This window comes from Patella vulgata, chromosome 1 (assembly GCF_932274485.2).
Source record: "Patella vulgata chromosome 1, xgPatVulg1.2, whole genome shotgun sequence".
Classification (NCBI taxonomy): domain Eukaryota; kingdom Metazoa; phylum Mollusca; class Gastropoda; family Patellidae; genus Patella; species Patella vulgata.
This window is the reverse complement of record NC_065879.2, coordinates 10,047,995-10,075,943: the sequence shown is the minus strand read 5'-3', so window position 1 is coordinate 10,075,943 and position 27,949 is coordinate 10,047,995. Positions and strand designations below refer to the sequence as shown.

The window sequence follows — 27,949 nt, the reverse complement described above, 5'->3', positions numbered from 1 at the left end:
CTTGTTGTTGTCCAAGGGAACTTAAATGCTGTCCAGTACAGGGATCAGATTTTGCAACCTGTTCTTCCTTATATGCAGAGACATGGGCCTAGACTAACGTTTCAACAAGACAATGCTCGACCCCATACAGCAATTGCTACCCAGAATTTTTTAAGAAATGCCGGTGTCCAAGTCCTGGATTGGCCGTCGCTTAGCCCCGACCTTAATCCTATTGAACACTTCTGGGACGAACTGGATCGATGTGTTCGTCAGCAAGTGAATCCACCACTGACGTTGCAGGACCTTCAACATGCTCTTGCTGAGCAGTGGCGACGTCTTCCTCGAGTAGTGTTTATTAATGTTCTGAGATCCATGAGAAGACGTTGTGTGGCAGTACGAGAGGCTAGGGGGGGCCACAACCGTTACTAAACACTTTATTCCGATTGTTCTCCAAGTCTGTGAATTTCATTTTGGGGGGTACTGTGATATAACGAACGTTATCAATGTCAAGGACTTTCGGCGAGACGTATTCTTGCTTTCTGTAGATGTCAAGGTCGTCTGTGCACAACATAACACTAAAATAGTTGCCTTAAACCAAATATTAAAAATCTAGCCCCAAAAATCCCGAGTGTCAAGTTTTTAATTTGGCTGAGTATATATGGACGACACAAACACGGATTACTAGCCAGTAGAACGCCAACTAAAACGATTTTGAGGTAATCACGCACAAATTTTACATTTTTAGCTTTGCAGTTCCTGCTAAACTCGGAGACATCATTAATTCTTTATTGTATTCCCTATTCCGTATTATTCCCGATATCCCTAAAATTTAGTAACCTACTCCCATAGGCCCACTTTAAATTTAAAATAACTCCAACTTGACATTCATAAAGGTAAGCATATTACATAAATTATTAACCTACACGTCACGCTTGATTATGTATCCTCTTTCCTACGCTCAAAGGGGGGTGGGGGGTGGGGTGGTGGTGGTGGATGGCCGAATGGTTAGCACGGGCGCGCTGTATCATAAAGCCTGTCATTGAGTCAACTGGCGTGGTTTTGAATCCCCAGTTGTACGTGACAAGGAATAGGATCGCTTGTCTAAAGCGAATTATTGAAATAAAATTAAACCATGTTAGTCCCGAAATGACCTAGTTTCTGTCGAGTGGACGTTAAACTCTCTCTCTCTCTCTCCCTCTCACGCACAGATTATAATAAAGTCATTCTCTCAACGGACTCTGCTAACGAATTTTTACATGGTATTTCCTCTGATGTCTAACCTAGAGCGCATATTTAATAAAATATATGCTCTCAGATTCACAGCCATTAATTATTCTATTGGCTAATTATCATGTAACTAATCAAGTGATTGGTCACTCATGCCAAATATGAAATAGTAACTTTCCGATCACGTGCTTTAAATCATCTTATACCATGGCTAATATACTGACAATGGAGAATACAAATAAAACATGTAGAGTGTATTTATCAAATTATAACTCATGTCCTCTGGTGAAATTATATTCGTCTAATACAATTTCGCATAAATTATCAAATAATATTACACTTTAATAAAAAAAAAAAAACAAATTAAAAACAATATGTAATCTAGACAGCCTGTCCCTCAACTTCTGATGTTCGTCTAATAGCTAAAATGCCATCTCTGATTGGTAACAAAACCTGAAAATAAAAAAAAACCAAGTGGTTACCATTCAAGTTACACCCACATTTTGCGAGAGATTTTTCGTCCACCAGGGGCCATAATCCAATATGTTGCGGTCCGACGTGCTACAAACTCAAAAGGAACCAAGATCTTTGGGACTACAAAAAAAAAATCAGAGGCCATAATCCAGAAAGTTACGGTCCGGCATGCGCAAATATCGACAGGAACCGAGATCTTTAAATTATAAACATATATTTTAAGATTCATAACAATCGGACAAAAATTGTGGATCCCACTGTGTCCACAACCTTGGTATTACATACCTTTACACTATCTGCGTATGAAGAGCGGCCATTTTGTCAGACAGTTTAGGTCCGATTTTCACAAAATTTGACCCCTAGAGGCTCCACAAGCTAAAACGCAATTTTTCGTACAATAAGGGTTACAATCTAGGAAGTTACAGTCCGAAATACGCGAATATCGAGAGGGCTTTGAGTTTTAAATATACATTGTAAGTTTCGTCAGAATCGGATAAAAATGTGACCTCTTGGGTGTCCACAAGCCAAAAACGTAATTTTTCGTACAATTAATCCATGAAGTTACCGTCCAACATGCCACGGTAGACAGGAACCGAGATCTTTAGGATATAAACTTCTGTTTTATGTATCGTGGAAATTCGATAAAAATTGTGACCCATGGAGTGTCCACAAACAAAATGTGAACGGACGGACGATGGATATATTTCTATGGACAGACGGCTAGACGTACAGGGGGGACAACAATATACGTCCAGATGAAAATAAGGGGGTAAAAATACATCTAAACATTATAGAAACAAAATGAAATGGGGTTTAACGTCCCTTTCTTCTACACCAACCGGGCTAATGGTGACGGCAATATATCACGTAGTATGCTAAGCAGACAGTGGCGCTACTCATATTTGGAATTCCAACTGTTAAAGATTCTTTTTCGTGATGGCCAGGTCGTTAACGTGTACACTGTAGATAAAATTTCGGTTTTTTGTACAATCCGAACGACTAGACACTGTTCCTTGCTTAGTCTCGGTCATCCCAGAAGTTCATAGTCTTAAACGTACGGAGGATCTGGTCCGTTGTCATATTTGACGAAAGTTCCATTGTCCATGCGTAACCGGGAGTTTGGTGTTTTTGTGGTTGATTATCCAGTATATTTGTTCAAGCCAAGAGAGTTGCGCCCCTTCCCGAAACAAATCCCATATTTCATGCCTTATTGAATCGTGACGATGAATTAGAATTAATTTAAAAACAAAAAAACCCGTAGATATGGCCCATGAAGAGAGAAAATATAAAGAGTGTTGGATAATTGAACTGGCAATGCAAATGGATTTTCTAAAATGACAATTCTTAAACTAATTTTATGTCCGTTTACATCTTGTTTTAGGACTAGTTACCTCCCTTAGACCGGATAATCTAGCCAATGACCTAATATTCTCAAATATTGACAACCCATCCACTAATATTCGTAGAATATTAAAATTTGTCAGAATGATATAGACTATTCCTTGTTAGGCATTCTGCCCTCATCCATCCACGTGATCACTTTAGCCATACTAATTATATGTCTGTAAATGAGGTTTAATATTCTACTGTTCTGCTCCGACTGGGCGTACGCCATGCAGTGTGCTAAAACGAAATTTTTGCCCGGGCAGCGGCACTATGGCCTACTCTTATATGGAATTCCAACTGCCAAAGGATCTTTTACGTGCATTCAAATCCGAACGACTAGACAGCTGTCCTTGTCCGCCCCCGCCCCCCGTCCTGAACCACTGACAAGGGGAAACCAGGTCGGAAAATCCCAAGAAATTTCTCGTCCAATGCAGGGATCCTACCCACTTGGCCACCGTGGCTCCGTGAAATGATAAAGCGTCTTGCCAGTACATTAATAATTCTGTTGGAATTCTGATTGTAATTTCAGCAACATAAAAGTTTTAAAATCACAGCGGGTCAGACTCTTACCTGCCATTCTGAAAGCTTTGAGGATCACCGAACCTAATTGAAATTGACACAACTTACCTGTCGTAAATCAGGTCGGTTAGCAATGTATTCATTAAAATCATTCATAGGATTCTCCTCTCGTGTCTTAGGGTTCATGTAAGCCCGACCTTGATACAGAGCATTATCAGCTAAAATAATACCATTTGGTGCCAATAAACCATTATTTAAAATAGTCTGAAATTATGAATAATAAACAAAACATATATTACTTATGTACCAGAGACAGAGAGAGTGGGGGGGGGGGTAACATACAAACATAATATGGTACAGTTTTATTTCTCGAGAGAGAGAGAGATTGGGTTTAACGGCCACTCGACACAAAACATGTCATTTCGGGACTAACATATGCGCGTAGGGGTCTTTAGCAGCAGGAGGAAACCGGAGGTTGGGCACGCGACCCTACTCCTTGTCACGTACAACCTGGGAATCGAAATCACGCCATTTGACTCACTGGCAGACAATATGATACAACGCGCACGCGCTAACCATTCGCCCCCCCCCCCCCCGCGGGTCTTTGGTAGTGAGAAGAGACCAGAGGGTCGAGAGAAAACCCGCAAGGTTGGACAGGCGACCCTACTGCTTGTCACATACACGCTTTGGATAGAAACATGTGCAGCGCACGGGATAGACCAGTCGACCACCCTCCACAGAACAGCAAAGTATTGTACTGTATTACTTATAGGGGTAAAGATTGTTTATGAACATACGGGGAATCGGCAGCGCTAACAACAACCCACCAACAGCTCTAACAAACTATTGTACTTTTACATTTATATCGATGACTTTTCGGATTAAAGATTGTTGCTTACGATACCATAATGTAATTAATCGAGACACATTTCATATTCATATCAAGACAATGAATGTGTAATTAAATTAATATGATTTATATCTAGACAATGAATGTGTAATTAATGTAATATGATTTATATCTAGACAATGAATGTAATTAATGTAATGTGATTTATATCCAGAAAAATGAATGTGTAATTAATGTAATGTGATTTATATCTATACAATGGATGTATAATGTGATTTATATGTAGAAAATGAATGTGTAAATAATGTAATATGATTTATATATCTAGACAATGAATGTGTAATTAAAGTAACGTGATGTATACCCAGACAATGAATGTGTTATTAATGTAATGTGATTTATATCTAGATATTGAATGTGTAATGTGATTTATATCTAGACATTGAATGTGTAATGTGATTTATATCCAGAAAATGGGTGGTATCAATGTAGTGTTAGAGTAAATCGTTATGCCGTAATGTAACACTAGTGTAACTATTTTCCTAACTTTGACCTGAAATAAAGCGTGAAGCCAAAAGGGAGATAATTGCGGCTCTATTTTCATTCAGCCGTGGATAAAACCACAAGGTAGCTTCTCCAAACAAAACTAGCGTTACCCAAACAAAATCAAACATGCCTCTTATAATTTCTTAGCTTATTTCAAAACAATTGATCACCAACAAATATCAGATTTTGTGCTTTTGTATCAATACCGAATGACTTTTAATATTGAATAATGATATTAGACGAAAAAATAACAACATTTAATGAAAATTAGTTAACACTTTACATCTTACTTTTGACCTCGATAAATTGTTAACCCCTCGGGGATAGAGGCAGTGTCTTAGAGCCCATGTTAAAAAATAGAGAATCTTCCATGAGCTGGGATTAGTGACAGTAGTGTTGAGTTCACTTCACGTGAGTAATTAAAAGTCAAGATAATGTTACAAATTTGGTTGAGGTCAAAATTCAAAACAGTGAGTCAGTTTTAAGTTTAGGGGTAAAAATATAAGTAAAAAATAGAGTTTTAACAATCTTATTAAAACACAGACCCTATTTCGTTCCGTTTTTTTTTAGGGGTAAAAATATAAGTAAAAAATAGAGTTTTAACAATCTTATTAAAACACAGACCCTATTTCGTTCCGTTTTTTTTATACTTCAAAACATCGTTTTACTTGTCTTTACCACACTAGCATCTGGAAGAGTTGTTATATTACCGGCGTTTTGGTTGAAGTGAGGGATAAGCCAATGGAACGGTTTGTTACAGTGACTTCTGGGCGTGCCAAGCGCGGAACTGTTGGTAAACCACTAGGAACATCAACGCTTATTGATTAATCAATATCTGACGTCCACTGGCACGACCTTCGAGTACAACTTGTCAGATCTTCATGTAGTGTAGGTCATCGAAAGTATAAAACACGAAACGAAATATAGCTCTGTATTTTAATAAGATTGGGGTTTGATCTGCTTGTCTCAGATGCATTATATACTTCTCAACTAATAACGTCCTAAGAAGCAGATAGAACAAACCAAGTATAGCAATGACCATTGGTTTCAATTTTAAAATTTAATATATTGTCCAAAGTGTGACCTTTTTTTCTAACCTGAACATCAAGTTAGGGGCTCGGGTTAACTCTTTTACTGACATAAACTCTAACACTAGCACTAACTTTTTGTTCTGGCGCCACCCAATGAATGTGTAATGTGATTTTTACTTACTTCGACATATCCTTTATAACCAGGTTTATCTGCATCTACAAAAATTACATCAAACAACCTCCCTTCTTTTGTTAAAGTTTCTAAAGTTTCTCCCGCTGGACCTGGTAAATAACCACAAAACAAACATAACTTCAGGTAACAAACATCTCTTTTGGTGTTACGGTAGCGCGAGAGAATAAAGGGGATTATGGCGTCATATCTCCTTCATGGGACACCAACTGGTTAGTTTTTTTTAACTGTGTTGTTTTAAAGATACATTATTGGAGATTAGATAAAGAGTTGGCAGTTCTCACTAGTTAAAAACTAGATAATGTAAAGGCAATTTCCTGAAAATTTCAGTCAAAATGATCCACTAAGAACCGAGAATTAAGCGATTGAAATTTCGGCCTAGCCTCGATCATCATTACTAAAGTTGGTACGATAAAAAAAAACATAGTCTCGATTATCCATTTCATGATTAAATCATAAATGAAACTCGAGCAGGAAATCGGATCATAATCAAATAAATATCGCAGGCTAGCGTTGACATCGAGAGTTGATTACGGTCTGGATAAATTAATTATATGTAATGTCTAATTAATAATTTAGATAAAATTTTGGGCCTAAAGAAAGACCAGCAAGAGGCAGATTTAGCTCTTGCATAATGTATGTTTCATAGCGACAAGGGTGCATGTGCAATGTACAAATATCTGATAATTTGATTGGTAGGCCTAATGCTTGGAATGATTAAACAGACGGCCGTCCTCGGTGATTACAGCATTGCTTCATAAACTAAGCGTTCGATCCGGCTGTGGATCGAGAAAGTTCCTATAGATTTTACATCGTGGTTTCAGTAGTGAAGGGCGAATGTCTGGCAAGGACATGGGCGTATGGTCAATCGAATGGGGTGAAACCCATATACACATCTCCTCATAGCAAACTGTCTCCATTAGCCCACTTGGAGCAGACACGTAGGACGTTAAATCGCATTTCATTCATTCATTCTATTTTAGCAACGTGACGCAATTGAACTTCACTGGTAACCAATGGGCAAATTTCCCCATACTCTGATTGCGAGTAACGTTGGGATATAATTTTGGAGGGGTTTGGGTAAAAGGTTAAATAAATAAAATGCACCTACCAAAATATGGTTTAATCTTTTTACCATGAGGTGATCGACTGACAAATTCTGGTGTCAAACCTTTAAGATAATCAGCTAATTCACAAGTGATGACAACGCCATCTGCTGGTAGAGCCTCGGCCATTGATAGAGCTGTATATCCGGTAAACATACCAATCTCCAAAACCTGTTTAGCTTTAGTTATGCTTACAATAAACTTTAAAAACTGACCTAAAATATATGAACATTTATATCATTAGAGATGCTGTGCAATCTCGAGGATGGAAAATAAGTAAAAGTGTCTTGCTGGATATGAAGAAAAACCAAGGTCCACGTACGTAAATCGAGAGAAAGAGAGAAGGAGAGATAGAGAGAGAGATGGTTCAATTTTAATCCAATAATTCACTTGCGCGTAGGGGTCTTTAGCAGTGTGAGGAAGCCAGAGGACCCGAGGAAAACCCACAAGATTGTACAGTATACAGCCCCCCCCCCCCACCTCCAAAACAAACCCCACACACACCCGTATAGGGATACTTGAAAGTGTGAATTCCCCGGTTGGTGAATTTCACTTTGGTCATCTATTAGCCCCTTAAGGTTTGAATATAAACATTTAGAAATTTAAAAATTAAACGAAATGGAGTTTAGCATGCTATTTTCTTGAACCCATTGGGCTTATGAAGACGGTGGAAATTTTTTAAGCGCGGAATATATTTTTTGTGTGGGTAAAAGGGTACGGATCGTGGCTTGCAATTGTTCAACTCCATCTTCTGAGAATAACCCTTGGGTATATCGTAATATGTTTATTTTACATGAAGAATGATAGCATCTGAAATGAACAATATTAAAACTATATGAGGACGGTTTCATAAACAAAATTAAATATAGAAATGTGACATTTTTGATTATACACATAATTATCGCAAACAAAGTTCAAGGGAAGGTCTTCCATTGTGTTAACTAAGGCAGATAACTCGGTTGGTTTTAAATTCGAACTGTAGCACCTACTTTCAGTGGTGGGAGGCGACGAGTATTCTCTGACTAACGTTCAGCATCGCGCATGTGTCAGTTACGCAAAGCTTCCTTGCGGGCCGCCAAAGTAGAGCGCCACGTAGGACGCGGGAGATAGCGACCAGGACGTATGGGATGAAGTCGGCCAGATACACATAGGGATGGTGATAACTTTGTTCTAGTGTCCGGAGTGTTACGATACTGTAGGATTGTCCGTTGGAATGTATTAGAATTTGTGCTGAAAGCCAACGGATAGAGCAGGAGCCCAGGGGGTTAACCTAGCTGAAAAGTGTACCAATTTTCTCCTATATGGTATCAATGTATGTATATCTGGTATCACCAGAATGTAAGTCTGCCGGGTTTCTGGTGGTGGGTGTGGTATTCCACGCCCATAATGCCATGCCCCCCAACTAGTCTAGATTAGCTCAAAAGTGTACCACATGAAAATCGCACAGCAATGTGCCGTATATCTTCAGGTATTACAAAAACACTCTGACAGATATTTCTAGTGGTGGGGTACCCCTGACAGAGCTATGTAATTGCCAGACATTTGTAGTGATGGAGTATCCCTGACAAAGAGTTATCTAATTTCCATACCAAAGCTAGGCTAGATTAGCTGAAATCTGTACCACCTAAAACAGCTTTGGAGTTGTTCAGTACCACCACAGGAATCATGAATGACCACTGCCAGACAGTTTGTGCGGTGGGTTCTGTAACGTGCACGGCAATGTTTACACGGGACCGCGGGTTTTCGTCCAATCCATTGTCAGGCCCTCTGTCCTGCATCACCCGACAAGGGAAACCACGCCGAAAATCCATATATATTATGAACCTTCTCGGCCAACACTAGGATTGAACACGGGGCCTCCAAGTTAGCGAGCCAATGTCTTATTCACTAAGCCACCCTGTCCCCCGACCCCTCCCCTCAAAGCTACATAGGTGCTTACAGAAGTTTCATCAATTCCTACAACAAAGCATTAGCAATCAACAAACATTCGAATGTGGAAACGAGAATTCATAATTGAAAGAAATGCTTACTAGTGAGGGGACCACTGATCATTCTTTTTGGCATAATCCAGGACGTTTTTCCTGCCTTGAAGACTTCTTCCCATGGATGATTCATTGTTTCTTGTGTGATCTGAGCCAAGACATCGCTATGTTTAGTAGTTATCTCTTCTGCGTAGTTGTGGCGCTTGTTACACATATCCAAGATTTTTTCAAGCTTCTCGCGTATTTCTGGTTTGACATCTTTCATTTCTGGCGATTCCAGTAAGGCAGCAAGTTCCTTGACTGCTGGGTCGTAATCAGCCATGTTTGTTTTTTCGTTGATTGAAAATTTACAATACTATCTGAAATATAATGATAACTTTATTTACATTACGAACAAAAACACTATATAGTTAATCTTATTATCATACAGATGCTTAACTATCGGGCTAGACCAAGATTCCCACTACCTAAGCAGCAGGTCAGCTACCAGGGAATCCATAAAACCCAACTTACAAAAAGTGCCCCAAATACAACATTAATATTACTTTTCTTTTAATTGAATATCGCGAATTTGTACTGAATTGGCTTTGGATTAAAACATTTTGTCTGGAGCCACAATGCTTTGTGTGAGATTTTTCGGGCATTGAATATTATTTTGAATGCAGCTCTAACAGTCTGATTAGATGATTGGAATTCAGGTCGGCATACAGTGGGATTTCGGTTGCAAAACCATTGGACAACTTTGAAGTTGCCTGACTCACGGGATAGATTAGCAGAAAATGGCATCTGCGGCGGTTAAAATTTTCAAATTCTCGGGGACGTCGAGTTCGCCATACCCAGCGACGACCGATGGCAGCTCCGTGGACTAAACGATTGAAGTTGCAGTAATCAGTGGGGGGGCCTGCACGTACGCTCAGATTTCGGCGCTCGCTGACAACCCGTGTCGCCGTCTACAAACGGGAATTTTTTCGGAAATTTCTCGTCTCCCCCCCCCCCCCCTCTAACATTCACCGGGCCCGTAAGCCGATGCACAAAGTTCCATGTAATATTTACATTAGAGTTTATCACGTCTTACTTAAACCAGCTACCCGGACAGATAATCTTCGGTCTAGTTTAGATCACACACCTGACTATCAAGGATAAATACACCAAAGAGTCAATAATGTTACCTTATAAACCTGTAACTTTAAATCGCTTTGATCTATTCACTTTTTTCTATGCGCAGAATAACTTGAAAAATTCATCATTATTCGTTTAACAAGGTTCAATTTTGTGTTTTTCAACAAGTTTATAAGATAAAGCACTCGTGTTAGGTTATCCTGGGTGAGAAAGGCCCCACAAGGAAACAATCGAGATAATTGGGAGATGAATTTATATAAATGAAATGAAATGAAATGGGGTTTAACGTCCTACTGTTCTGCACCTAACCTGGGCTAATTGAAGACGGGCATACGCCATACAGTGTGCTATGAGGGAAATTTTGCCCGGCCAGCGGCGCTACGGCCTACTCTTATATCGAATTCCAACTGCCAAGGGATCTTTTACGTGCACGCCAATGTGTACACGGGACCTCGGTTTTTCGTCCCATCCGAACGACTAGGCAGCTGTCCTTGCCAGGCCCTCCGTTCTGCATCACTGACAAGGGGAAACCACGCCGGAAAATCGTGATGAACTTTCTCGGCCAATGCAGGGATCGAACACCCGACCTCCAGGCTAGCGAGCCAGCGCCTTACCCACTTAGCTGCCCCGGCTTGTTTTCAGATCCCACAATCATATAGTGTACTTTTATAGTATGTAAATATTTATTGAATAAATAGTGTCAGAAAAAAAAATCGAGAGAAAACCCGAAGCCAAGGTTCTTTTTTCGGCATGCGCGGATTTAAATGTGTGGGGGAGAGGGCGATGGAGGCGACCGCCCCCATGAGACCAAGTAAGCGCCCCCGTGAGACAAAATCCCCTATGTCCCAGTCCTAAAAAATTAAAAGCTCAGTTGCATATCTGAATTTTTTTTCGAGCCAACAGAGCTCAATTACATTATGTCATTGATGCATTGTAAATCTTATCATTTCGTCCACTCCTCTGTCTTATACTATCTAATCACTATCAGATTCAATAAAAATCAATAAAAATCATAATATGACATGAACATTATGTCAACTTGAATAAAACTGTTATCTAGCAAGATAACGATCTCGGCGAACAACTATATCTGGCAATACGATCTACGCTCTACCGGGGCGCACAGTGTTATAGTTTATAGCAAGTATTTTGTTGACATCCATTGGGTCACTAAATTGAGGATCGCGCCTTGGATTTGGAAACGCCCCGCCCCCCTCTTCTCAGCTTCTAGATCCACTACTATTCTTCGGATCTTTCTTTCCCCAGCATAACCCCAGACTCGTCCTTTATCCATTGCAGAATACCTGTCATCACTTGTATCTACCTTGCTTGTGTTGCATATACATGACATACGCTTAAAGAGTTCTCCATGGATACAATTATAGATTGTTATTCTTTTTCACTTTGTAATATCAGGTTGATGTCGGTCTCTCTTTGGAGATATGGAATTCCACTAACAGCGGTAACAAATCTCTTGGTACAAATCTTCATTCTGATTTAAACTGTTTATATTTAACTGTATTAATAACACTGTAAATACCTAATTTCGGCAATGAATGTACAGTTGAGAGGCGACGCCTCCTAAAATCTATTAGTCGGCCGCCATTAGACGTATAGAATATGTAGTAAATGCGGCTTACCGTGTCCTTGATATGGTTAATATAAACTGCTATACATGTATAACCCTGTTTATAAACTCGGTAGAGCGTTACATAGTCATGTGATGATGAAGTCTTAATTAAAGGGACATTACTACCACTACCACTTCAATTTAGGAAAAGAGCTGTATCATCCCTTAAACATCGAAGAGCAGTCATGTCATGCTTTACATAAGAGACGTACTACCTGCTGAGCAGTAGCTATATTTGTTTTCGAGCGATGGTTATGTACCAAGTCATGTTAGTGGTGAATTGAACTCGGTTGAGTGTATTGTCCGACGCCTTTTGTTACACAGATCCAATCGGCAAACCTCGGCAGATTCCGTTACACTACATCTAGCCTCGGCTGTATGACGGTAAGTGATATGTACCTTCGCCTATACAATTATGATTCGGCACCGGTTTACTTATTAGGAAAACTTGCCGCTTTTAAAAAGGAGTTATGAAAATTGCGTCGTTCGAAGCGTGTGTAGAAATTTTAGTGCAAAGTTGTCCTTGTTTGAAGAAAATCGGATAAACTTGAAAGAAAAACAGCTTCAGACTTTGAAATATTTGTATAAAACATTTTTCAAAGGCGTCGTCATGGTCAACGCCGTTGGTAATGCGGGAACTTGAAAGTAGTTCCAATAGCGGACTTCGTCATACAGCCGAGGCTCCACTATACCCTGGGTTAGTGGAGTAGAACGGAATGAAACCACTGGGGATACCGAGGATGGCCTTCTATAGAAGATAAGTACACAGCTACCAATGTTTACTTTAAACGAATGTCAAGGTCACGATGTTAATCCGAGCTACAGAATGCCACTCACATATTCTGTATATATGCTTTAATATATGTCTAAGCTGCGTATAATAATAGTTTACTCACAACTACATCCACAAGCATGAGTATGGAAGTTACAACAAACATTTCACATTGTGATACATTACAATATCTAATTAAATATCTTACAAAATAACATTAATGGCTCAATACCAATCGTGTTGTAACTGAATAATATGTTCCAATCTTTATTCTGGTCAACAAATTGCACTATTTTACAATATTCCAATTAATTGATGATACAAATTTCATCTTAACACACCTAATTTAAAAAATTAGAAAAATTCAATTAAATGATTTGAAAAACCTGACGTAAAGCTTTTCAAATGTGACTTGGATTTAAAAATATTTTTGAACCCTCTGGACAAGTAAAATAGGATTTAATGGATAATTTACACAACAGATAGGACACTAACACATCTAGTACTTAGAATAAGGCTATTTTTTTTATTTTCTGGAGCTGTCAAGCCAGCAAGAGTGTTATTGTCCCTTTAATTTTCAAGACGAGTGGTACATATTAATCTAATCGTCAATATTTAATGTTACATATCACTTAACAATGCTATATTTATATTGGGAGCCACGGTGGCTATGTGGTTAAGACGCTGACTCGCTAGCCTGGAGATCGGGTGTTCGATCCCGGCACTGGCCGAGAAAAGATCAGGGTTTTCCGACGTGATTTCCCCTTGTCAGTGGTGCAAAACGGAGGGCCTGGCAAGGACAGCTGTCTAGTCCTTCGGATGATACGTAAAACCGAGGTCCCGTATATACAATGGAATGCACGTAAAAGATCCCTTGGCAGCTGGAATTCGATATAAGAAAAAGGCGATAGTGCTGCTGCCTGGGCAAAATTGCCTTCATAGCACACTGTATGGCGTATGTCCGTCTTCTTTAGCCCAGTTTTGGAGCAGAACAGTAGGACGTTAATGCTGTATTCGTTACCGCTTGGAAATATCGTGTTTCCCACTAGGAAATAGTTAATACCACCTGGGGCGGATTGGGTCATCGCCCGAAGGGCCGGTCAGACAAAAAATGAAATTTTTATATGGGGGGGGGGGGGGGGTATGGACCGACCATGGAGCGATGATGATCATGTTGTATGTGGCCGGTGGCTTTAACGGGCCGCCACGCCATCACTGGAACCTGGAATAGGCTGGTATAGACTCTCTGGGTGTGGGCCGGAATTCGGAATCCAGCAATGGGGATTCCGAATTTCATCGGATTCACCTGACACTGTCGCCCGTAAATTTACTAATTATTAAGTCACCTGCACCCGGTTTGTGGGGATGCGCCAGAAACGTCTGCCGATGGTTCGTAACTCCAAAAATATTCAATTTTAAGGCCTCGGCAAAAATTGATGATAGCTGGTCTGCTGGCTGAATATGAGTGCGAGACGATTTCCTGAGGCTGGTGTTTAAAAACATTCCTTGACATTTTTATTAACTCGTTATTTTCAGAGATGAAATTACAGAATTGGGATGTCGGGAATGGTCTCAAATTGCGGGAAATGGCCTCCCATTTCCAAAAATTCAAAAATGAATTGTCGCCCGTACGCCTTTGCATGTCCGCTCCCACTCCGCCAGGCAACACTGTTATTCAGTATTCCTAACTGGTTAATAAAATGGTCAAAATTTTCTCAACTAGTCCCATTTTTTAACCAGTTAAGACTCTTGACGATACAATGATAATATGTTAATTAATAATATGACGATATGATAATTTCACAGGTTGATGGTTGTAAATTACCTGCAGGTCGGGGTTTTGGCCTAAACTAATCGATTTAAGAGATATTATTTGACAGATTATAAATCAGATATACCACCAAATCGCATATTCGGGGTTCATTTTTCAAAATTTTCCTCGCCCCCCCCCCCCCGTTCGGACTCCGCGGTCAGTAAAAGGGGCCACTCCGACACGGGAGTCTGGGCCGGTTCCCGGCCCCAATCCGCCCCTGAATACCACACTTGTGTCCCAATCCGCCCCTGAATACCACACTTGTGTTCGGGTGCACAAGTGGGAAAATCAACATGGCTGTCATTATCTCTTCAAGGATTATTAAAACCCCTCATCATCATTTGTGAAATTTAAATCGCTTAAAAGGAATATCAGTCCAAAGACGTTTCAGTTCGGCAAACGATATAAACAAGCCAGTGTAACCCTTAAGTATTGGTCAATCTTTTGATGGGCCTCTTTTAAATCCAATTACATTCAAGCTACAAAAAATCTACATATTCCGTTGATGATCTATTTTGGTTTAGTTTTCTTAATTAAATGTTAAATAATCAATCTTAATTAAATGTTAAATAATCAATCTAAGAACAATTTATCGTACATTTAGCCGTGAAAAAGTAGATAAAGTCTATTGTCGATTAGCGGCACGGTCAATTAGCTTAGCATATGCCTACTAATATCTAATTAATTGTTAAGGTATGTAGACATTTTAAATTCAAAGAAACGTAGGACGGTAATCTAGTTTGACCTAGTTTGTGCCGATTGGGCGTTAAACCACAGTTACTGAAACATTTTTGTCGATATAGTTCGTACGGTCCTAAAACCTGAACTGCCGTACGGTACACTAACAAGTTAGTACAAAATGGAAAGCCGGGTATTTTTCTCGTTTTCTATTTAATGTGTTTCTTGTCATTGTTCAGAAAATGTATCCCAATATGTAAAATTCTATAAATCACGTATTCAGATCGATATGCACATCCACAACAAACCTAACTACAAAAATAGTAATTTACCGTTGAAAACGTTCAATTTTGTAACTTTGGCTGCCATCTTGTTACGTCATATGTATGTCGTGAACTCAATTTTAGCTACCCCAGTTCTCCAGCAGAAATCACGACTTCCGAGACAGATATTGTAGTTACGAACGCTATTTACCTATCCGTTAGTCGTATTTTCCATAAAACCGAGGAGTAACGAATACAGCATAAACCCCATTTCATTTCCTTTCGTTTAATATAAACATAAAAATGTATAAATACCATGCTAGTTAAATGAATCTGAAGTATATTCAAAAGTCTCAAAACAATACAACTAGCAAGAACATACTTACAATTTTCTATAAATTATGAATAACTAACCCCAAAAAATCAACTGTAACAGAGAGAGAGAAATGGGGTTTAACGTCCACTCGACACAAACTAGGTCATTTCGGGACTAACATATGGTTTTATTTTATTTCAATAATTCGCTTGCGCGTAGGGGTCTTTAGCAGTGGGAGGAAACCGGAGGACCCGGAGAAAATCCACGAGGTTGGACAGGCGAGCCTACTCCTTGTCACGTACAACCGGGGATTCGAAACCACGCCAGTCGACTCAATGACAGACTTTATGATAAATCGCGCACGCTAACCATTCAGCCATCCAACCCCCCTCAACTGTAACAAGATACATTAAAATAGTGTATAAAAACGTTTCAACAATATCACAATAATAAAAAATGTCCATATTAATGAAATTAACACAAATATTGTCTATTATTTAAACTCGATGCTTCACACACTTGAAAATCAGAGTTCATTCTCGAATTTAAAAACGATTTTCTTTCGTCCTCTAGTGCTTCACACAAAATTTGATTTTTTTTTTAAATATCCATTCACAACGGTAACCCATTACGTTCATTTTTGAGAACGTTTTCAATTAGAAAATTGTGCGTTTGAATCCATAATATATCTTTCAATACTTGAAAGGACCCGATTTGTTAAAATTTAATATTGGATCAATTTTTATCTAGTGAATGTATATGTTCAGATGATTTTAGTTGGGAACTGGTGGTCAGTGAACATAATGTACTTTAGCTGAACAAGCCCTGTGCTGAGTAGGGTTTCGTCACCTATGTTACCAGCAGTAGCAGAACTGAAGATTGTTCTAACAAACTGAAACTAATTTTGGATCCCTTGTTGTGTTCTGGTTTTGGATCCCTTGTGTTCTGGTTTTGAACCGTTATTCTGGTTTTGAATCCCTTGTTATTCTGGTTTGGGTTACCATCTATAGTACGACTGTTGTTCCGTCGGACAGGTCTCTCGGTTTATTTGTTTTCACATGTCGGTTTGTCTGGGCGAAAGACCGAAGAAATTTATCGTTCAAGTTCGTTGCAACAACTGGTGTTGCAACTTCCTCCTCCATTTCATGTTCTTGAAATATTCACGGATACTGATAACGATTGATATATATTTCTGTTTTTGGTGCCTAATATTAAATACTAGCAGGATACCCGGCTTCGCTCGGGGGTCATAACTCCGAAACCGGAAGTGGTAGACTAACGCCACCTGGCCTATGTTACTCCCCGGTCCGAGCTACCCCTATACCCCAAATTTCAGACTCGGGGCAGACCTATTGTAGCCGCCAACCCCGAACAGACCGGCTTAGCTCGGGGGTCATAACTCCGAAACCAGAAGTGGTAGACTAACGCCACCTGGCCTGTGTTACTCCCCGGTCCGAGCTACCCCTATAACCCAAATTTCAGACTCGGGGCAGACATAGTGTAGCCGCCAACCCCGAACAGACAGACAGACAGATACCCGGCTTCGCTCGGGGGTCATAACTCCGAAACCGGAAGTGGTAGACAAACGCCACCTAGCCTATGTTACTCCCCGGTCCGAGCTACCCCTATACCCCAAATTTCAGACTCGGGGCAGACCTAGTGTAGCCGCCAACCCCGAACAGACCGGCTTCGCTCGGGGGTCATAACTCCGAAACCGGAAGTGGTAGACTAACGCCACCTGGCCTATGTTACTCCCCGGTCCGAGCTACCCCTATACCCCAAATTTCAGACTCGGGGCAGACCTAGTGTAGCCGCCAACCCCGAACAGACAGACAGACAGACAGACAAACGACAGTCACAAATATATATATATATACTATTCAAAAAAAGTAGGGGATATTTGATTTTGGGGGCATAATACTAAAATATGCAAATGACTACGAAAAAAGTCACTACAGAACCTAACAGAAGAAACATTTCCAGTTACATGTGACGCCCAAACGCACCAATAGCTACCGCATGGAATGCAGGTGATGCTTGGGATCATCATGGGGGTCCAACCCAAGATTTGCACGACTCTGACTTTGAATGTTAGTCATTGTGGCATTGAATTCCAGGGTGGAAACATCAGTTTAATTGTTTTAGTGACCAGAAAACAAATTTTGATATGCGTCGGCTTACCCAAAATGAAAGGTTACGTGCTCTTGGCATGCTACAGATCGGCACAACACAGGCGGTTGTGGCGCGGACGATGAATGTTTCTCAGTCTGTCATAAGCAGGCTATGGTCCAGATACCGTGATACACAATCTGTACAGGACAGACCACGCTCAGGTCGACCAAGGGCGACAACTCAAGCCCAGGGTCGATTTATCCGTACCTTGGCCTTGAGAAATCGTGTCATCACAGCAAATCAGATCAGCGATCGTCTTCAAACAGACACTGGTGTGAGAGTGAGTGGCCAGACGATTCGGAATCGACTGCATAGGGGTCACCTTCGCGCCCGACGTCCTCGCGTGATCCCTTGTTTGAGAGATCATCACATTCAAGCAAGACGTCGTTGGTGTAGGGATCGTCAACACTGGGATAATCGACGCTGGAGCAATGTGATGTTTTCAGATGAGTCAAGGTTCACTGTTGATTTTTTGGACAGACGTAGGAGGGTGTGGCGTCGTCGAAACGAGCGCTTCCAAGACGTTAACGTCATCAGACATGATCGATTTGGGGGTGGTTCTGTTATGGTGTGGGGAGGAATCACTGTTGCTGGAAGAACGGCTTTACATTATGGTGCAGGGCGTGTTACAGGCCAGTACTACCGGGACAACATCTTGGCAGTCCATGTTGTGCCGTTCGCACGACGTCATGGCCGCCGTTTCATCTTCCAGGATGACAACGCAAGATGTCACAGGGCCAGGATCGTTACAGGTTACCTCCAACAACAGAACATCACCACATTACCTTGGCCAGCACTGAGTTCCGACCTCTCCCCCATCGAGCATGTCTGGGACATGCTTGGACAGAGGTTACGTCAACGTCAACAACGTCCTGCCAATGTCCAAGAACTTGCTGCTGCGTTGCAACATGAATGGGACAATCTGGACCAAAATGACCTTAGACGTCTCATTAGGAGTATGCCACGTCGGATCAATGCTTGTTTGGCAAACAGAGGAGGATTTACCCGTTACCCGTTGTGATGCTGTGGTAACTTTGCTGTTTGACCCCGGGTATCATTTTACCCTTATAATGGTCAGTCTGTGCCTTACTTAGTCTAACGATCATTTGGAATAAATCGATGAATGTGAACTTCATTTCATTTTGTCATTTGTTTCTTCGTCAGTTTCATTAGGTGACTTTAATAACACTTAAAAATCAAATATCCCCTACTTTTTTTGAATAGTATATATAGATAAAATTCATTTAATAGAATGAAATTCAAGTCAGCAAAAGATTCAGTAATTCCACCGTCTGCCTCTCGATACAAAGAGAGGGCATATCGACTGTTTTTTAAATGCTTATGCTAGGTTGCCACTGTCGTGTGATGCGTTAAGATAGGGTTGTTCCTATTGAATCCACGATCTGATACGTTTCTATACGATCAACACGATTGGCCTCAAAATATGACCAGACCTGGTAGGATCACCACGATTAAAATCACGATTTCAATCGTAGAGTGAATCGTGATATTGGAAACCTAGCAATAATGACGGCAATCGTAGCTATAGATAAATATATCTATTCAAACCCATTTCGGTAGGTGTATAAAACATGGGCCATAGACAGTCTTCTATATCGATTGCTCAATAAACTCTAGATCTGAGCAGCATGGGATCAAAAATGAAATGGGGTTTAACGTCCTATTTTTCAACACCGATTAAGCTAATGAAGACGGGTTTTGACCATACAGTGTGCCATGATGGGAAATTTGCCCTGACAGCGGCGCTACTGACTTAATTCGAATTCCTGTCAAGGTTTCTTTTACGTGCAGGCCAATGTGTACACGGGGCTGGTATTACTTCTCATTAGATGATTAGACACTGCTCTTGTCAGGCCCTCCATCGTGCTCCAATGACAAACGGATGGTGGGGGGGGGGGCGAGTCGAAAAATTGCAAGGATTAAACAACACTTTCCTTCAATAGCACGTGATACAGACGACAAGTAATGTGATTATTATTAAGACGTTATACCTATAAGATATGCTGTGGTTGTCGACAATTCGGACAATTAACTAGCACCGTAGACAGTCGGAAATTCTGAGAAGTTTCATCTTTCGACTCGAATCACCGCCACTATTGGTGTCGACATCTTGGGACTATTTTCTTTGCTGGCGTTGATTTTTTCTTAAGACATTAAATTCAAATTTAATCAATGTTGACTTTTACTTAAATCTTTTGGCGATGGGTAGCCTGGTAACATTTTGATTGGGCATGCGCTTGTGTATGTTTCCATTGTCTGTGTTATCAGCTCTGCAGCATATACATTTCCCTTCATCTTGGGTTTTGTAATTCATTACAAGTCTTCGACAAAAAAAAATGTTAACGATATTTGCTTATATAGGTATATTTTCACATGGATAGCAGTTGTAAAAGGCCCTCATACACGAAACCGGAAAAAGAACAAAATTAAACATACATTATATGCAAGATCTAAATCTGCCTATTGCATGTCTTTCTATGCCCGAAATGTTATATAAACTATTAATTAAACATTTATTAACAATACAAGATAATAATCAACTATCGATAGCATCGGATAGCCGAGATTTTCACTAGATTAGAACGGTTCGCCATGTAAAAATTTAATTTAGAAAAGGGAAAGCAAGGCCAAGTCTCGCACATACCAGTGCCCTGGTTACCACTATGCACACATCTTGTCAAAACTACAGTGAAATGAAATGGGGTTTAACGTCCTACTGTTTTGCTCCGAACTGGGCTAATGAAGACGGGCATATGCTATACAGTGTGCTATGAGGGAAATTTTGCCCGAAGAGCGACACTACGGCCTACTCTTATATCGAATTCCAACTGTCAAGGGATCTTTAACGTGCACGCCAATGTGTACACGGGACCTCGGTTTTTCGTCCCATCCGAACGACTAGACAGCTTTCCTTGTCAGCCCATCCGTCCTGCAACACTGACAAGGGAGAACCACGCCGGAAAATCTGAATGAACTTTCTCGGCCAATACAGGGATCGAACACAAAACTACAGTGATAACTTGGCTCAGCATGAAGTAATTTAAATGAAATTTTCAATATTTTTATTTTACATCATCTATTTTCGAACCATTATAGCAAGAATGATCAGCTTTGTGTACATCTTACATAAAATGAATGATTAATAACTGAACTATTTTTCTGCGCCATCAGGCTAATGGAGCCGGGCATTCACCCAGCTGCAATTTTTAGCCGAGATAATTCTTATGTGGTTGGAGTAAGACGTAAGACATCAGTAATGGAACCATTTCTAGGCATTCACCATGCAGTGTACTACTACACACGGGGGGGGGGGGGGTCCCGGACAGCGGTGACACGGCCTACTTATATTTCGTATTCCTAACTGTCAGGATTTCTTTTACCTGTACACCAACGTGTTCAAGGGACCTCGAATGTTCGTCCAATCCGAACGACTAGATACTGTTCTTTGACAGACCCTCGTCTTGCACCATAAACAAGAGAAAAACACTTTAATAATCCCGTGGAACTTTCTCGGCGAACAGTTACTCTAGTAAGAATTGCTAATTACTCTCAAAAGTTTCATAGCTTTACGGCCTTAAGTAATCCGAAAAATCGCTTTGAATACGTTAATGGACATTAATTGAGAAACAGCTTGGTTTTTATAGTTCTTTTTATCATATTGAATGTTAAGATTTCATTCGAGCGAAGTCACGCACGTCGGTGAGCTAACGAGTTTGAGAGGGTAATTGAATAGCACACATTGATTTGTTGCCAAAGAACAAAATTTTTATGGGAAATCAATCACTGCAAATACATATTCTACAAGCTACAAGTTTTAACAATTAACAAGCCAATACGCACTATATACTTACTACGACAGCAAACACACAGACAAATTATTGGTGTTCTTCCTTATATGCATATAGAAAGAAGGACACGTATTTTCCATGTGCAGAACTCTTGAAGGCTTTAAGCGGAATTAATCGCGCGCAAACAGAGTTTTAAATATGATCAAGGCACGTGCAAATGCAACAGAAACGTCATAAATGGCCCAGTCCATTATGACCACGGGGAGGCTATATCAACTGAATTAGGGATATTATTTTTCGACATGCACAGCAGTCATGCTTTGTTTTTTTTAAAATTCCTTCTTTGATGGATTCGGTGCAAATGAATAATATGCTTATTATAAGGTTTTTAGATTAAACATACATTATGCAAGAGCTAAGACATGTGAACTCATCGAATGAGATGCACTAATGAGTGTCGAAGAATTAGCAAACAAACCCCAAGGGCCTATCGTAAGGAAATTATCGGCGGGGGAGGGGGGATCTCCCAGCTTTGGAAATTTGTAAAAAAAAATACATCTAGCGTCAATTTGGTGTATATTTGCGGAAACTTGCCGAGGTCACTGCCAAAACACGGAAACTTATAGACTGTGCGCGAGCCTATGGTCCATACCTATATAGTAATTCATACTGATAATTGATACAACTGAAGAATGATAAGCTCGAAATGTTAGTATGATCCGGCGGAAATTAGAAATATTTTTAAATTGAATACCTCTTCAAGAGTAGAATATCTAGGGTATATTCAGAAACAATAAATTCCGTTGAATAAAGAATTCGAAATAACGGAGATAGAGAGAGATTGGTCACGCTCGACGCAACGAATAGCGACAAAACAACGAATGGATTTGATACTATGATGGGCTTTCTCTTCAGTGATAGCTGGTGCACCTTTTACCGAAATTAAAGGGGGGTTGGATGGCTGAATGGTTAGCGCGCGCTGTATCATAAAGTCTGTCATTGAGTCGACTGGTGTGGTTTCGAATCCCCGGTTGTACGTGACAAGGAGTAGGGTCGCCTGCCCAACCTCGTGGGTTTTCTCCGGGTCCTCCGGTTTCCTCCCACTGCTAAAGACCCCTACGCGCAAGCGAGTTGTTGAAATAAAATGAAACCATATGTTAGTCCCGAAATGACGTTAAACCTCATTTCTCTCTCTCTCACCGAAATTAAAACTTTCTGAGTATGTTTTTTATTTCTCAGGGCACGGTTTTCGCTCATCTGAGCACGGATGGAAATGAAATGAAATGAAATGGGGTTTAACGTCCTACTGTTCTGCTCCGAACTGGGCTAATGAAGACCGGCATACGCCATACAGTGTGCTATGAGGGAAATTTTGCCCGGACAGCGGCACTCTTATATCGAATTCCAACTGTCAAGGGATCTTTTACGTGCACGCCGATGTGTACACGGGACCTCGGTTTTTCGTCCCATCCGAACGACTAGACAGCTGTGCTTGTCAGGCCCTCCGCCCTGCATCACTGACAGGGGAGAACCACGCCGGAAAATCTGGATGAACTTTCTCGGCCAATGCAGGGATCGAACACCCGACCTGCAGGGTAGCGAGTCAGTGCCTTACCCACTTAGCCACCGTGATCCCCTGAGCACGGATGGGCTCCGAGGAACGTTAAAATAGGCTCTTACATACCCTGTCCCGGTGCATGAATGGAGTGACAGCTTGCACCCCTATTAAAGATAATATGGGGATTATAGGGCGCTATATAAGTGTTTCAAAGAGCAGGAATACCCCCACCCCCATTCCACCCCACTTCATTGCATCTGATTGTTCATAGCTAAACAGTGAAATGGTTTTCAATAGATATTGGATTCGGAGAGTATGGCGCTGGCTCACGTACCACGCGTTCGATCCCGGTGTCGCAGGAAGATTGTCAAGTCTTTCGAAATTTGATGTTCACATTGGCCTGAACATTTAAATAACCTTTGACCCTTGACCTTTGGCATCCGAAGACGAGTAAGGTGAAATGTCGCTGTCCCGGCAAACCGGGAAAAATCTCCCTAATAGCGTAATGCAAGGCACATGTCCTAGACCGGTCGGTGCAGATAGGTGAGATGTTAAACCCCCAATTCTTTGATTTTTATTTGCTTGGTATTAGAATAAAGACCTGAGAGCCGCCTATTGTTGATTGAAATATATCGGAGGGGTCGAGTGGGCGAATGGTTAGCGCATGTGCGCTGTATCACAAGGTCTGTCATTGAGACAACGGGCGTGGTTTTGATTCCCCGATTGTACATGACAAGGTGTAGGTTCGCCTGTCCAACCTCGTGGATTTTCTCCGGGTCCTCCGACTTCCTCCTACTGCTAAAGACCCCTACGCGCAAACGCATTATTGAAATAAAATTGAACCATGTGTTAGTCCCGAAATGACCTAGTGGACGTTAAACCCCATTTCTCTCTGTCTCTGAAATATATCTGAGGTGTCTCCTCATATTACACTGCATGGCTTCTTTAACACTAAGAAAATGCATCCGGATTTCCCGGCGTGGTTCCCCCATGTCAGTGATGCGGGATAGGCTCCGCGGTATGTTACAGCGTAGTGTCGTTCGTATTGGACGAAACACTGAGTCATGTACACTATGGCGTGCACTTAAAAAAAACCATTGACAGTTGGAATTCGATATAAGTGTAAGCCGTAGCGCCGCTGCCCGGTCAAAATTTCCCTCATAGCATACTGTGCCGTCTTCATTAGCCCAGTTTAGGAGCAGAACAGTAGGACGTTAAACCCCATTTCATTTAGTCTCGGTCACCCAGAACCCAGTGGCGACGCCGGGGGGGGGGGGGGGGTGAGGGGGTTGTGTGAATAAATCCCACATCCCCACTCAGTCATAAACTTGCATATTGTAGAGGATTTCCGACAGTCTATTTTTCAAAATTTTCTTGGCGAGGTCCCCAATGGATTCGCTACTTTGGCGCTCATAAGGGGAATTCGTTGAGGTTCGCAAGTCCGTTCGTTTGACATTTTGTTTTCTAGTTGGATAAACTAGTATCAGGCGACCAACGGTATCTGGGCAGATCTATTTACCTCGACGATCGGTGCCTGACAGAATACTGTCAGACAGCATTTCCGGCAGTAGGACTCCCTACTTTGACGCTCGTGAGTGGGCTTCGTCGTGATTCGCTTGACACTTTACCTCATCGATCAGTGCCTGAAATACTGCCAGGCTGCATTTCCGGCAACCTGTTTTTCAAATTTTTCTGGGGGAGGCCCTCTACCCCTAGTTGAAGCTCGTGCCTTTGCCCCCTTAACCTTTGACTTTGCCCCAGCTTTGCCCATCCAATCACCGACGGCTGGCGCCGCCATTGCCAGAACGTATATTCGTAGAATATTTTTCTGGATAACAGAGACTACATTTCATTTCATTTCCATTCCATTAACACTAACCCAAAAAGAAATGAAATGAAATGGGGTTTAACGTCCTACTGTTTTGCTCCGAACTGGGCTAATGAAGACGGGTATACGCCATACAGTGTGCTATGAGGGAAATTTTGCCCGGACAGCGGCACTACGGCCTACTCTTATATCGAATTCCAACTGTCAAGGGATCTTTTACGTGCACGCCAATGTGTACACGGGACCTCGGTTTTTCGTCCCATCCGAACGACTAGACAGCTGTCCTTGTCAGCCCCTCCGTCCTGCATCACTGACAAGGGAGAACCACGCCGGAAAATCTGGATGAACTTTCTCGGCCAATGCAGGGATCGAACACCCGACCTCCAGGCTAGCGAGCCAGCGCCTTACCCACCTGGCCACCGTGATCCCCTAACCCAAAAAGAGTAGAATTGAGTACGTTACAGAAACTGTTCTAGGTAAAAGACTATAAAACAACAAAATAATGATGCTCCTGATTTATTCAGGTGATAATACAGCTGTTAAATGATACATCGTAATAGGATCCTTGTGTATCTCCGATTTCTATAAAATAAAATAATAAACAGGATTATGGATAATAAACAATAAGAGAAATTTATGGAAAACAACTAGTGGTGTATTTTTGTGACGTAGAGAGTATTCTCTCAACGTTATCAACTATCCAGTATAAAAGACGATTATGGATAGTTCCATTAAAAGGACAACGTAAACATAGTAATTTGTCTACATTTGTTTTAATTTTTCTGGACTAACAATGGCACCCTTCTATGTGAATGTAAAAATAAATTAGATTATAGTTTTTATGTGTTTACTAGCGGATGACCCGGTGTTGCATGGGTTGAAAGTAGTATATCTACTTTCACGGCCAACTAGACTGAAAAACCGACATGGCAAGGTTTGGAGGCGTTTGGAAAAGTTTTCCGTCTTCATTAGCTCAGTATAGGAGCAGAACAGTAGGACGTTAAACCCCATTTCATTTTATTTATTTATAGGAAGGAGTCTGTGGTTATCTGTGGATATCGTAGACTACGCTGCCCCAACCGAGGTTAATGTTCTCGTGTAGTTTGAGGGGCCTGTTTTTTTAGTTTTGAATTTACGTTGTTTTTCATAAATTGGTAAGATTGTCACATTCTAATTTTCAGCCGCCATATTGATTGTGCATAAGCTAGAAACCTCAGGGTTTATTCTAGAACTCTAGAAACACCATTTTGTAAAATTTTAAAAGAAATATTCTCGCTCAGACGGGTGTGATTGTTGGGCAGTACTCCGCGGACAACCCAGTCCGTCCGTGTTTCTATGCTTTCTTGTCCATTGTTATAGATGAGGGTGGGGTGCCCGAATGGTTAGTGCGTGTGCGCTGTATCAGTAGGTCTGTCAACTGGCGTGATTTCGATTCCCCGGTTGTACATGACAAGGAGCAGGGTCGCCTATCCAACCTCATGGGTTTTCTCTGGTCCTCCGGTTTTCTCCCACTGCTAAAAAAGACCCCTACACGCAAACGAATTATTGAAATAAAACTGAACCATATATTAGCCTCGAAATGACCTAGTTTATGTGGAGTGGACGTTAAACACACACTCTCTCTCTCTCTCTCTCTCTCTCTCTCTCTCTCTCCATTGTTAAAGTAACTTACAAAACTATTGACGAATAGTAAACTTTCAGAAGATCACCTGTACAGTTAAATTGTACGGTGCGTAATCCGTATACATTATACACAATAATAATTGTAGGCAAATAACTGGTTTACCTTTATTTCTTGGCTTTAATTAAAGAATGCATCGACTTCCTCTGGCGTTATGATATCATCTCCTATGAAAGTAAGATAAAATAAATATAAAGGATTTGTCTTCTCCTACCATCATTACGATATGTTTTATGGAGGGGGGAGGGGGTGTTGGATTAATAGATCATGGATTCAGTTATAATAATAATAATAGTAATATAATAATAATAATAATGACTATAGTTTCTTAGGGAACATATTTAGTACATGAGTTCTAATTTTCAACATGTCCCGCCTACTCTATAAAACTAGCAACTACACAGTAATAATATTTACAAAGTGCATATATGCCATATTATATAAGCTTATAATAAAGAAATATCAAACAAACAAACAATAAAGAAAGAAAAAAAGGCAAATAAACATACATTCAGAGGACAACAGTAATTAACAAGGGTTCAAAGATTTAACGTGTTTTACTAACTCCTTTTTGAAGATAAAACTTGAAGACGCATGTTTCACAGTTTGAGGTAGTGAATTCCAGAATATAGAGGCGGTATATTGGAATGTTCTTGTCGTTGCCTTTTTCTTACTTTTTGGAATTGCTAATTTAAGTTGACTTTCTGATCTCAATGTCATGGTAGTTTCGGTCAATTTAGAATTTTCACAGAATGTGTTATATAAATATGATGGTAATTTGTCTCTTAGAATTTTGAAGACGAGCATTCTTGGTTGTATTGAATGCGTTGATAGATTATAAGCCAATTTAGAGACTCAAACAAAGGTGCCGAATGTGAATCAGGTTTTTCATCCAAAATACTCCTTGCCGCACGCTTTTGAGGTTTATACAGGACCTCTAGTTTACCTTTATTGGCATTACCCCAAACTGTGGAACAGTTATCTAAGTATGGTAAAATATAGCCGTTGAAAAATAAAATT

The 27,949-nt window shown here is 40.7% G+C and overlaps 1 protein-coding gene across 4 annotated transcripts; it reads right to left on the bottom strand.

The window, feature by feature from the left end:
* Nucleotides 1-1,445: 1,445 nt before the first annotated feature.
* On the bottom strand, nucleotides 1,446-21,995 carry LOC126814676 (O-methyltransferase MdmC). Of its 4 annotated transcripts, none has more exons than XM_050540020.2 (6): nucleotides 21,926-21,995; nucleotides 9,339-9,649; nucleotides 7,314-7,523; nucleotides 6,194-6,294; nucleotides 3,694-3,849; nucleotides 1,446-1,659 (listed from the first exon to the last, which is right to left on the bottom strand). In XM_050540020.2, the coding sequence occupies exons 2-6, from the start codon at nucleotides 9,610-9,612 to the stop codon at nucleotides 1,588-1,590; spliced, it is 813 nt and encodes a 270-aa protein (XP_050395977.1). In that variant the 5' UTR covers nucleotides 9,613-9,649; nucleotides 21,926-21,995; the 3' UTR covers nucleotides 1,446-1,587. The 4 variants fall into 4 exon arrangements, with proteins under 4 accessions (XP_050395977.1, XP_050395954.1, XP_050395967.1 ...); XM_050539997.2 differs by lacking the exon at nucleotides 21,926-21,995 and adding an exon at nucleotides 12,050-12,214; XM_050540010.2 differs by lacking the exon at nucleotides 21,926-21,995 and adding an exon at nucleotides 11,950-12,024.
* Between the last annotated feature and the right edge of the window lie 5,954 nt (nucleotides 21,996-27,949).